Source organism: Quercus lobata, chromosome 11 (genome assembly GCF_001633185.2).
Source record: "Quercus lobata isolate SW786 chromosome 11, ValleyOak3.0 Primary Assembly, whole genome shotgun sequence".
In the NCBI taxonomy this organism is placed as follows: Eukaryota; Viridiplantae; Streptophyta; class Magnoliopsida; order Fagales; family Fagaceae; genus Quercus; species Quercus lobata.
Window position 1 is genome coordinate 43,386,591 of NC_044914.1, and position 13,610 is coordinate 43,400,200.

Below are 13,610 nucleotides of genomic sequence, written 5' to 3' on the forward strand. Positions count from 1 at the left end.
ATTGATATCATGTTTTCACCTGTCCATGCAATTGATAAGATACTTCGAAGGTAATGGGGGGGTTGGATGAACGGAGTGTGCAGAGTTTGATTTGGGTCCATTTTAGTTCCCTTGATAGCAAAGTGCATCCTATTATGTTTTTTTACTTGTTTCATTGAAGTTAACATCATTTTATTAAATTTTTTGAAGTAACATCATATGGATTTGTGCATAGTCATTAGTCTATGTGTCTAGAAAAAATTTTCAAATGCTTTATTTAGATTGATAGAGAGCAAGTTAAGATGGTAGTTTCTCTGTCGAAACTAAACATGTCAACAAATATTATGAAGATCTTTGGTTTTTTTTTTTTTTTTTGAAAGAAGATTTTAGGTATTCATTCCATTGTTTTTGTCATCGTGTGCACTTGTGTGCATATTTATCTAATTACTGATTTATTCATTTATAAGAAAAAGGTTCTGGCTAATATATGGTATAATAAACTTATGTCTAAGCCGGTCGTTTGTTGCCAGTTGGCAATAGTGTACTGATTTCCCATCTCTTTACGTTTTGTACTATTAAGTATTAAGTTGCTAGTATTATAGAAAGTTTGATTCTGGAACTGAAAGTTTGAATGCGACCATGCTTTATTGTAGGTCTACCCAAGGTTTTACGGATTAGCTTTAACTCCAACAATATGAGTGATACATCTGCTTGTTTGACGAGCGTCAATTTGTCTTGCAAAATCAGCAGATGCCTTGTCCTTTACATCATAGTAAGGAAGATTTGTCCATTAACAATTTAGCATCTTCCTTTGCTAAGCCATATTCCAGCTTATCTTGTTTTTTAAGTATACATTTTTTTCAGAAGGTTAAACTTCAGTAACTAAACAGCTAGGATTTTGGAATTTTGGCTGAAGTTAGTTAATAGTAAGGCTAGGTCTTTTTCAGTAGTATTTAAGAGATTCAACTTGTATAGGTAAATGATTGTTCCGTGCCAAATAGATTACTCTCATACTTTTTTAATTTATATATACTGGTGTTAATCCTGTTTGAGGAAAGTTCAATTTCCTGCTGTGTATTTTTTTCCCCGCTCAATTTAGTATCATTGCTGACCTGAATATCGATCAGAATTGCACCTATTAGGTAGTGTCATCCCTAAAATTTGGGATTAGTTTTTGCCCTTTTTTTATTTTATAAAAAAGCTTTGATCCAAACGGTGAAATAAAAATTGCAGCATCAACTGTTTAATGAGCAAACCAGCCTGAATTTCATACCAGTTATTGTTAAGAAAACTTTTTCATAAAATTAGTAACTGGCATTGAAAAAATTCGTGTAACTAGCAAACGTTGTGGCCCGCCCAAATTTGAGGCTTTGGCATGATCATATCGCTGAACACTGGCCACCTAGCTGGTACACAAGGAGCTCGCTTTGCGATTATTAATATGTGGAACGAGCCTACCACGCCAGTGAAACTAAAAATACAACACATAGACACATCAACAGTCGGTCCAAGTCACCATTCCACTAGAAAGTATCCACACGGAAGGATTACAAATTTACAATATTATTGTTGCCTTCATTTATATGCTCAATGGCAACGGGCTTAATTTCCCACAAAGTAGAATTCAGCTGCCATATTTCTGACCCACAATCTTTCACAATCCTTCTCATTGGAGCCCCATGGAAAAAAGAAGAGCACAGACCTAATGCCTCTCACTCTCTCTCTCTAAACAAAAAGAAGATCTAGACTTGTAAACCAACTCAGCACCTTCCATCAATCAACCAAAGATTTTTTTTTTTTTTTTTTTTGATGGTTTAGAGAAAGAGAGAGAGAGAGAGAGGCACATTTTGATAATTTCCATTTTCAGGTGTAATGCACAGTCCATTACACCATTACAATGTTTGAACATATTGTTACAAGAATTCAATATCTTTAATAGTTGAATGGAATAGCCAACACCATGGAATCATCTTTAGAACTTTGACTGTCAACAATAACCTTGATAAATAATGTAACTTGATCATTCAAGCAGTACTTACACAGGTAACAAACCACCAAATCCAACCACAACAAATGGACCAATTTGTTTCACACACTAATATACAGTGCAGCATACTTAACAATAAAACGGTTTAACGGGATCGAATTGTTTCTAGGACTTCTAAAGATAAATTCATTTTACTGAAAAAAAAAAAATCCAGGCATTATATTTAGCACTCACAACCAGTTGACCGCTGCTGACTGCTGCTTGCAACATCAATGGTGTCTGGCAAGTATCTTCATAATGCATAAAATCCCAACCAGAAGAGCAAAGACAAAAGAAAGAATTAGTATCTTGATAAGTCGCATATATACAAAGTTGTAACTTGTGTAATAGGTAACGTAACATCATATTTGCATATGGAGTCCATGAGTGGGTTCCACAGACAAGTGATAAGAGTATTGCATTGAACTGTTACATAACATAAGATACTTCCTGCACATCCTACAGGCCTTAAACCCAAAGAGGTCATTTAAGTTAGAGATCATTGGTGGAAAGAAATATTATAATTTGTCATAATCCTGGAACAAATGCGGTTAACATGTTCAACTTTGGGAATCACGTAATCCTAGGAATAAGTACGGTCTGCTAAAGATCTCTGTTCTGACTGAAAGAAATCATATGAGACAGTGAAATCTAATGGCTGAGTAATTAATATGGTAATTGAAATGAAAATAAGAGCATCATGCAGAACCAATTTTCACTGTAACCAATTTATGTTAAGAGTAAAATACTAAAACTAGAGTAACAAATAGAAGGATGGATCTACAAATTCCCACAGCTATCATAAATAACCAAGCATGACAAAGATGACGTAAATATCATGGAAACAGATAAAAGATTGAAAGGGATTCTTTCAGTAGTCCACATAATCAACATGCAGCTAATATCTTACGCCCACAAAATACGTAGCTAATAGATGTTTAGACTAATCTTATAAACTAATTGTGAGAATTTCAGTCTGCTAAGAAGAAACAAATAGTCTTTGCTTTATAGTCTTTGCTGTTTTTTCTGATTCCTTAGTACACTGCCTGTGTGTTTTGGTTTCCTGTATTGTTTTCTTTATTCAATGAAGTTATATTACTTATTAAAAAAACACAAATAGCCCAGCAGTATGATAAATGTAAATTCCTAAACAGTATGAAGAACAAAAGGCAGAGCATCTGCATGCCTGTGCACTCATATGCATGCAATGTATATGTGAAAATTGAGAATTCATTTTTTTCAACTTACATTTCTTCCTCTTCACCACTCTTCAGGGCATTCTTAGCTATGCACTGAAAGGCTTCTTCCACATTAATACCTTCCTTGGCAGAGGTCTCAAAGTATGGAATATTTCCCTTTGATGCACACCAAGCTCGAGCTTTTTTCTCTGAAACCTGGAAAACCAACAGAAAGCTACATGTTGAATTTGATCACAAGTGGTATCTAAGTCACATGAGAGAGAGGGGAGAGGGGGAGAGCAATAATTTCAAGGAAAGACATACCACTCTACTATTTCCACCATCTACATCGACCTTGTTCCCTAGAACAACAAATGGAAAATTTTCTGGATCTGAGGGACTTGCCTGCAGAAGGTTTCTCATATCATCACCACAATTGCAATTTTTTTTTTCCATTTAAGGAGCCACAGGAGGATTTGTAAATGAAGCAACTTGCTGAAAAGTTTAGAAATACAAATGGCAAACCTGAATAAGGAATTCTTCTCTCCAGTTGTTAAGGTTGTCAAATGACTTCATTGAATTAACATCATATACAAGAACACAGCAATCAGCACCACGGTAGAAGGCAACACCAAGGCTTTGGAATCTTTCCTGGCCAGCTGTATCCCAGATCTGATAAAACAAAAGAATAGATTTAATTAATCTTCATTATAAAGGCACAAAAAGATTACCATAAGAATATCTAACAGTACAAGTGGAAAACCAAGGCACAGACATAACTTGCACTCCATATGAATTATAATTATTGAACATGATAGGCACGTGAATTTTTTTTTACATCAAATGAAAATCCGAGCAGGAATTATGCAGTGACCAATTGTCCTGTAAACGAATGAAAGAGGAACCCAAACATAACAGTCATGACTGGGAATTTTTTTTGGTTGATAAATAACGAAATATCATTAATCAAAAAGACCCAGGTACACTGGGAGCATATGTGGATAAGAGTACATCAAGATCGTAAATTACACAGTCATGACTGGGAATTAATAGCCAATCCATCACATTCACAATTTATTGGAAATTTCTAGTTCTTTACTCTCTACAATTTAATTTAACGAACATGTTTAAAAAGTGAGTAGAATTTCTTCATGAAAATGTTTACACAACAATCTACAATGGTGCATACGTTGTAGACAAAATTGAAATAACATCTTTCATTCTCAGTGATGAATTATGCAATCTTCATAGTTAAGCTGTTTCTAATAGAAAAGTTGAAGACAGTCAGGATCTTAATGCTCCTCATAGTAAATTATGTTTCCCACCCTCAATCAGCAAGACTTTGATAACACAGGTTTATTTTTTATTATCTAGTATAGAATATAATGAGAAAGTGTCATTATATATTATTTAATATAACCTTATTACGTTCTAGAAAACTAGTCAAACTAGAAGTCATAATTCTACTAATACAAGAAAGAGTCATTCCATATTTTTGTGCTCAATGTACTTAGAGAGTAGATGAATTTGATTAATAAAAACATTTGAGTGTTTTGAGCAACGAGGGATGTTGGCCTTTGTGTGTTCTTTTCTCCATTTCTCGTCTTCTCTCTTTTCTTCTTCACTTTCTTGTGGTATTGTCCACGGGTACAGTTCATACAACCCTTGAACACTATAAGTTTCCTCTTTTCCTTCTCCCACACAACTCTAAATCAAGATCTTTCTTTTACCTATCAAAAACGCTAAAGTCCGACAAACTTTCTTCCACCAAATAGTCATTCAAATAACTCATCAAACTACAATTTAATTCCCAACATAACCCAATAATTCTAATTCTTTCTTCAACAATTCTAAGCTTTAGATTCACAAATTCTCCTAACCCTAAGGCACCCAAGAACCCAAAAAATTGAACAAATAGCAAAGAATGACAATGCAAACATAATCAATAGATGTCATAGCAAAGATCTTCGGCTTACAATCACGAAATTCCTCACAAAATCAAGACGTTCACGCTAAAAAAGCACACTCAAAATCATTACTTATGTACGGTGCAAGCGACAACAAACAAACGCATCTGCATATGAAAATTAAAACTTGCATTGTTCAATTAAGAAAATAAATAATCAGCACCAGTTAAGTGTCAACCTGTAGGGTGAAGAGCCTATCTTCGAACTGCACTTCCTTTGTCAAAAAATCAGCTCCGATTGTCGCCTTGTATTGATTGCTAAACTTCCTATTTACATATCTATTAGAAAAATTTTGTCAAGGCAAACCATGAAAAATATATTGCTCTTCATTTCTAACAAAAATTGAAAATGGAAACAAAATTTTCAATAGCAGAAATAATAAAAACAATCAAGCGCACAAGGATACTGGTTCATCAACGAGGTCTTTCCAACCCTGTAAAAGTACAAGCAATTAGATCAAACGAAACAGAATAAGAATTGTAGTTAAAAAAATCTCTAATCAGATTAAAACTAAACCAATAAGCGATAAATTGGTAGAGTTAGATATGAATCTGTGTGAAAATCAGTAAGATCTCAAAGATCCGTCAAAATCTCTCAAAAACTAAAACCCTAGGATTCCAAAATCAAAGCTCACACACAGAGAGACACAAACACATATAAGGAGAGAGAAAATCAGAGAGAGACCCGCTATCGCCGAGGATGATGACCTTCAAGAGGGTTCTTCTTCGGGAAGGCATGGTACGGATATGGAATTCGATTCGATCAGAGAGAGAGCGAAAGAGATTGATTTGGAGGGGCTGTTTGGTCTTTTTGTAGTTTTTCCGACTATGGCTCCGTGTGTGTGTAAGAGAGAGAGTGAGAATCAAATGCGAATAATTCTCTCTAGAGCAAATCGGAGCTTCGTAGTCTGGGAACCAAAAAGCTGGACTGACCTGTAACTTTTTGTAAGCGTTGCGTTTCCTTTAAATATATATTTTTTTAATATTTTTATTTTTATTTTTTTATCCAGGAAATGTTAGTCATGTGGTGGAATGCAACAGCCGGGAGAATCCAATTTGTGCCAACTAAAAGTACTATTTCTTTTGTGATTGGAATAATTATTTTATTAGGAATAAGTACCATTTTTTTTTTTTTTCCATCTAAAAAAAAAAAGTACCATTTTTTTTTTCTTTTTTGGGTAAATACTATTAACTTAGCTTGATGTTAAAATGGTCAAGGCATTTTGAAATTCAACAATTTGATCCTTAAATCTAGCTTACCTTTTAAACACAGCTAGGTCGGTTAATCATGGTATCGCATAGTTTGACTAAATTATCTATTAAGTATCCAAATTGTGCTGTGTAGATAGAGCATGTTCCATCTATTGTTATCTCTTTTGTTCACGCTTATTTAGTCACTCTTTTATATATATGTTAATAGCCAAAATTCAGAGAAAATCAAATTAGAATCTAAATTGAATTTCAATTAGAGTTTAATCCTGAGTCATGTATCTTGTTTAATTTTTAATTTTTGTACTAAGCGAATTATTGAGTTTAAAAATCGAAAAATTCGAATCCAATTGAATTTCAATTAGAGTTTATTTGTAAGCCAAGTGTCTTATTTAATTTTTAATTTTTATACTGTGCAAATTATTGAGTGTAAGAATCAAAAAGTCCAAATCCAATTAGATTCAAAATTGGATTTAAATTGGAGTCCAATTTTGCGCCACATGTTCATCTTTTTTTGAGGCAAGTGAATTATTAGTTGCAAAAGCCAAAATGTCTAGATCTAATTAAATTATAAATTATATATATATATATAATATTAGAAACCATTACATATTTTAAAAATATATTATTTAAAAAATGTGTAAGCTAATACAATGTATAATTTTAACATTTTCTAAAAAAATGTATAATTTAAACAGTATAATTGTAATTGTTTTTGTTAGGTTTTAAATATTTAGGATTAAATGTTTAGATTCAAATTTCATGTATGTTGGCAAACCGAGTACAAAAACGTGTTTAGTATAAGATATTTTTGTCCTAGAACAGTTTTAGATATTACTCAAGTTGACTTAACTCAAGATTCAAGAACAGTCAAACATGTGTGTAATAAATACCACCCTTCCCACTCCCTCCTTTTCTATTTCCTATGTCTTCTGTCTATATTATCTCAAAAAAAAAAAAAAAAAAAAAATTACATACCAGCACAATTTTGCATTGAACAATTCCAAGTGACTTATCAAAGTCAAAATTTCCGAACTTGAAAACTATATTCAGAGCAAATCGTATGTGTGTACTTTGTGAGCAATACCGTGTGCGCACTACTAATTATCTTTTTCGATTACTAGAATTGTAAATTGTACTTTTAAGTCATTTTGATTTTGTCATTTAAGAGTACGTTTGGATACCGCTTATTTTGCTGAAAACTGAAAATAAAAAAATAATAATAATAAAAAAGTTACTGGTCATACTGAAAGTACTGTGCATTTGCCTTAATGCACTATTCATGACCCATGAACAGTGCAAGAGGTGCTAGTTCACCCAAAAAAAAAAAGGAGAAAAACGCAGACGCTAGCATTTTCATCTGTATCCAAACCAACACTAAATCTCCATTTTGAATTGTGACCTTATAAAACAATTTAATTTGATCTTCGTTGTTGGAGTGACCATTAAATACTAACTCGACTTAAAAATATAAAATTTTAATCGTTTTGAGAGCATTAAAAAATAAAAATTAAAGTTTTTTTTTCCCTTCGTAGTCCTTTTTTTTTTTTTTTTTAATCTTCCCCCATTTTCGAATAATCCAGCCACCAAAACTATCTATCCAAAATCACTACCATCTGCTTATCCAAACCCAACCTCCATCCACACCGCCAATCAAGCCTTGGATAAAATCATCTCAGCAACCCCAAACCCTATCAAAATACCGACATGCATATAACCAGCTTTCAAGACTCAGTGTGTGTTTGTATAGAGCATTGTGCGTCCTGCGTTTCACGTTTCACGTTTTTTTTTTTTTTTTTTTTTTTTATTCTCCCCAACAGCAATTGTTGACCCGGTCCTCTGTGAACAGTGCACTTGTGCACTGTTCACGGGTCCCACAAACTCCACTTTTTATCAACTTTTTCATTAAAAATGGGTCCCACAGCACTATTCACACATTTAAAAATTATTTTGCTACAGTGTTTTCAGTTTTAAGTTTTCAGTTTCAGCAATAACAAAAAGTCATGTTTGATTTTCAAGCCTTCATAATAGAACAAGCATCACACCATCGCACCATCACTAGTGCAACCATATTCGGCTTTCGAGTCTAAATGACGAAAAATCATTTAAAAACAAAACAAAACAAAATTCATAGTACCTAACTCCTTCAATACAAAATCTATGAACGTTCATCACAAAAACAAAATTCACAGTTATCATAACTATAAGCTTAGTTAGCATTTAATAACTCATTAATAAATATAGACGAAATAACGAGTTTTAACACACTACCAAAATTTAGAACTAAAAGCTAAATTTTGAAATTTTAGAACAAAAATCAAAACGATCCCAAAACTTAGAAACAAGTTTACACATTTCGTGAGGTAGTCAAAAGTTTCCAATTCTTAGTCAGTTTGCCTCTTTTATACAATTTTGATTATCATGATCAATTGAGATAAGATTTAGATGTTGTCCTCTATCCTTAGGTATGAATGACAATAAAATTATAGTACTATGCATTTGGATTTGAGTTTTTTTTTTTTTTTTTTTTCTTTGAATTCGATATTTACCATGGAAGGGGTGAATTTGAACCTCATGGACACACTACAAGGTTTTGGCTTGAGAATTTAAAATAAATAGAATTGAAAAACAATTGCTAATATAAATTGTAGGGTTAAGGGCCCAAATCATGTATTAGGCCTTGGGCCTTGACCGAGAATGTGAGCAATCTGAGGACAAGTGGATGGTAATGAATGGTTCAAACCCAAGACTCAATGAGCGAAATACAGATAGGAGGATAGTCTGAGGAGGAATATCTCCTCGGATATGATAAATACGTCTCAAATACATATTCCAACAATCACGATGACCATCCAGGAAACTTCAGTGATAAATGTGTATCATGAACGTCCAAGGATGATGGGACCTCAGAAATATCTTAGGGAAAACTGCTACCACCGCATTGAATGCATTGCAACTACTTTTCTGGCCGCATTTATGTTGAGGAGACCTCTGAACAGTGTTGTCTTGGCTACCACAACTCACAGAAAACCAAAGAGGGTGTCTGATGGGACAGGTACTCAAGTGAAGGCTCAAATGATCAACAAGTGTAGGATCAAAATGGTCCAGAGGGAGCTATATAATGTAAGAGACCCTCCGTGAGGTGGAGATCGGGAAAAATAGAGAAAGAATACTGTAGCAATCTAAATTGTACTTGAATCTAATTGTGATCAATTTATAAAAGTGAAACCTCCTCGGACTGTAAGTCCATTGATATCAAAATCTCTTATTTGTGTTTGATTGTCATTTAATCCAGTACTAGCCGTTGTCCAACTCACTAAGGCCTAGTTCTTTGACCCACTCTCTACAAATTCATTGTACTGAGCTCACTGGGCTAAGATCATACTTCTTGGGCTTGGGCTGCGAAACGGGTCCTTACATAAATTATTTGATATAAATTTAACAAAACATGATAATTTGACTTCAAAGATTTTGCTCAAATAAAAAATGTTGTGATATTATGGATTAAAAATAACTTCTTACACATGATCATTTTCAAATCTAAATATTAGTAAATCTTAAATCTCTATCCATAAATTTCATTTAAAAAAAAAAAAAAAAAAAACTTGTTCTTTCATATCTTATTCAAGTCATTTAAAATAAATTTTAGATCTAAATATTTCTCTATGAATTAATTCAATGGAATTATCGGTTTTATCATTCAATCACGCAAATTATTAAGTAATTCAAGCAGATAAATAATTGAGCCACAGTTTTTAATTACCAAATCACTATTTAATCTCTTTCCCTTCGGTGAGAATTGACCACATTCCCTTAATTTTTGTTTGTTACTATTGTGCATTTGTGCTTAGAAGCATCAAGTTAGGTGGTGAGTCATGACTGGGGAGGACTGGAGGAGCCTCTACGACTACGAGTCTATAGCTTCTGTTGAATTGAGGAGGAGCCTCTATGGCTTTGTTATATTGGGGGCCCAATATTATACCACTCTTTTGGTCCGTTTGGATTAAGAGGATAGAGGGAGAGTAAAGTAGAGTAAAGTACAATTGATCCAAAATTAGTCTATTTTTATCCAACTCTACTCTACTCCCCTCCACTCTCCCTCCGTTCCCTCTCAATCCAAACAGACCCTTTGTTATCAATTTTTTTCCTTCATTTTGGAGGAATAAGAATGCAACTATAAGAAGATTTTGAAAGGTGTACCTAGCTAGATGTTGTCTTTGACGTGGTGGATGGAAGAGAGGTTAAGATTAAAGAACTTTAAAAATATATATATTAAAAAGAAGAATTTTTTTTCTTCTAATTTACTATTTACCTGAGATTCTTAATTAAACGAAACATTGGTAGGCTTTAAAATTTAGTTGGCATTTCAAACAGAAATTGACAGGGTGTAATTTGTATAAATAGTAATATTACTTAATCAAAAAATAAAAGGGTTAAATTTATTGCGCACACAGTTTTACACAATCCCCTAAAACTAAAAGCACTATGTTACCATACTCCATAGTCTAAGAGTATCTAAAAATTATTCTGAAATATATAAAACATTTTTATGTGTATGAAATTGCATAAATTTGTGTAAAACCGTATGTGTAATAAACATGACTCAAAATATCGTCGTATTTCATGCTTGTAGAAAACCCTACGCTAACCCAAAATTCCCACTCCCTTGCCCCCTAGCCTCTCTCTTAGGGTTGTTCACAGGTCGAGTTGGCTCGGATTTGGACTTGACCTGCACTCGTCCCGATCGGTTCGGGCCGCTGAAAAATTGACCCATACTCAATAGAACATACGGGTCGGATCTGTCAATTTAGGTCATCAGTTGGACAAGTCGGATTCAACGATTTAACAGGTCTAGACCACGAATTGGGCCAAATTTTTAGATTTTCATGGATTTTTTTTGGGGCCTTTTTTGCCAAAAATTAATGGGATTTCTAAATTACAACGATTTAAAAGTTTTTGAATCTTGTCATATCAAATTGGGCCTTTTTTTTTTACTTCATTTATTTTAAAATGGGCCTTCAAGCTTTGCTTGAACCAATATCAATCCAAATTAATATTTCCCAATACCTTTTAAAATGAGCCTTCAAGCTCTACTTGAAGCAATATCAGTCCAAATTAATACATCCTAGTCCCCAAATATTGGGAACAAAAAATACACAAAATATTGACAATTAGGAACTAAAAATACACAGAATAGCAATAAAACCTGGGCACTATAGCAAACAAATAAAAACACACAAAATACCATTATTTACCACTTGTTAGACATCAATAGCATGTAAAACCTAAGCAAAATATCAAACAAATAAAAACGCAAAAAATACCATTTTTTACCGCCTGTTAAACATCTACACAATACAAGTAACAAATATCTTCAAAATTGCCTAAGCCTAAGAACCTGGGCACTGGGCAGTACCTCAAAATTGCCTCAAGAATACTCAGGCATATAAAAGTCAATCTAAACACATATTAAACCTGCCAACCATTCAACACATCAAGTAATTTTTCAGAACCACACAAAATGCATTGCTATAGATACTAGAACATCTTCATAATTCCATTTATATATATATATATATATATATATAGTAAGCTATAGAGGCAAAGAAGGCAATTACTGCAAGTTTGTAAGGTAGTAAACCACCAAGGTAGAAGGCTAGTTACAATATTCCCAACAGTAGATATAATTAGTTACAATTATGAAATACTATAAGTATTTCCAAAATATAGCTTTCCTAAAGCAGTAAAGAACTACTCTATTATCTATAGTTAACAAGTCCATAACTTATAGAAAGGAAAACCTACATAGATGCTAAGTTTTCCTTCCTATAAGCAAGAGTTCATGTATAGTTAGAAAAACTATATATCTGTCCAAAAAAGCTTCCAAAATATATCCAAAATACTGCCTCCTATACAAAATGCAACCTTCCTTCCTCTTACAATACAAGGGGCAAAAAATATTTATAAATAATATATAAAGACAAAGAAAAAAAAGCTACAGAATGATCAAATGGAAAGTAACCAATATCAACAAAAATGATAAGTAAGGGCAGAAACGTACTCGGTCAGTGATCATTCATCAATACTAACTATGGTACGAGTACCTTTGCTTGAGTAGGAACTAGAACTTGCTGCTATTGTTGCTTGATTCAAAACTAGAAAAAGAAAAAATGAAGGCAATAGATTAAATTTTGCTCAAGTATATGACACATTTAATAACACTTAATAGACAATTAGTTTGGAAGTTAAACATATTACCTAAGTCATGAAATTCATCCTCCAATGCCTCCATCTCGTCCTTTGATTTACAAAAAGAAATTGGGACAAGGGCTTGTAGCTAATTTTGAGCACAAACAAGATTTTGAACCGTAAGAGGAGAGAGTGAACTTTGAAATAGATCAAGTATGCACCCTTCAATACTAAATGTCAACTCAGAAGCAACCGTAGAAACAGATACAGCCAGCACATCCCTGGCCATTTTGGACAGCACTTAGTACCTATCTGAATTGGCTTTCCATCACCCCAAAATCTCAAATTTCACATCTCTTCTTCTCTCACAATTTTTAGCCAAATATTTTCCAATCTCATTACTACACCCTATAAACTTCTCAGCCTCCAAGAAATGCTCATATCGAGAATTAACCCTCAAATGTGGATCGGACAACCAATCGTGTCACCTTCTATGTATGTCCTCTCACTCCCACTTGGTACTACCACATTTGGTGAATCAACACAAGAGTAAGAATCATACAACCTATCCAAGGTCTTCCTCACCAAATCAATCATCTCATCAGCCACTTTATCCCCATAAATTTTAGAAAAAGAAACTTCAAAAATCTCATTTTCTTTCTTGGATCAAGAACCACAGCCACATATAAAAGATGATTAATTTTATTATCTTTCCCCCTAATACTTTTCAAATTTAGCTTCCATTTTAGTTGCCATGTTTTTCAAGAGATGATTTTGAGATTTAATTAATTGGACAATATTCTCTTGAATCATAAACATCTCATCAAAGAAGGTATTTGAAGTAACATACAAAGAATCGGGGAACTTCTTTGTTGCATTGTAAAAAAGTTTCAAGAAACCCACAAATGTCCTATAATTTTGAAAATCAACCCTACTAGAAGATCCCAAACTACCACTATTTTCATTCTTCATAAAGTATGAAGAATAACTATCATCCTCAAAGTCCATTCGTAGGAACACTTTCTCAAATTTTCCAGCAGTATCTAACATGAGATAGGTAGAG

At 33.3% G+C, this 13,610-nt stretch overlaps 1 protein-coding gene across 1 annotated transcript; it reads right to left on the minus strand.

Moving 5' to 3' along the window:
- Nucleotides 1-1,923: 1,923 nt before the first annotated feature.
- Nucleotides 1,924-6,103, minus strand: LOC115968841 (ras-related protein Rab7). Its single transcript, XM_031088357.1, has 7 exons — nucleotides 5,835-6,103; nucleotides 5,557-5,583; nucleotides 5,329-5,428; nucleotides 3,709-3,855; nucleotides 3,508-3,588; nucleotides 3,254-3,399; nucleotides 1,924-2,256 (listed from the first exon to the last, which is right to left on the minus strand). Exons 1-7 carry the CDS (start codon nucleotides 5,885-5,887, stop codon nucleotides 2,190-2,192), a joined length of 621 nt encoding a protein of 206 aa, XP_030944217.1. The 5' UTR covers nucleotides 5,888-6,103; the 3' UTR covers nucleotides 1,924-2,189.
- Between the last annotated feature and the right edge of the window lie 7,507 nt (nucleotides 6,104-13,610).

Bases quoted from the DNA above. Each gene is read 5' to 3' on its own strand.
- LOC115968841 (XM_031088357.1), bottom strand. From the start codon at position 5,887: ATGCCTTCCCGAAGAAGAACCCTCTTGAAGGTCATCATCCTCGGCGAT. The intron at 5,584-5,834 runs GTCTCTCTCTGA...GTACTTTTACAG, and splicing joins ATCATCCTCGGCGATAGCGG to GGTTGGAAAGACCTCGTTGA. The intron at 3,400-3,507 runs GTATGTCTTTCC...TTGGTTTTCCAG, and splicing joins ATGGTGGAAATAGTAGAGTG to GTTTCAGAGAAAAAAGCTCG.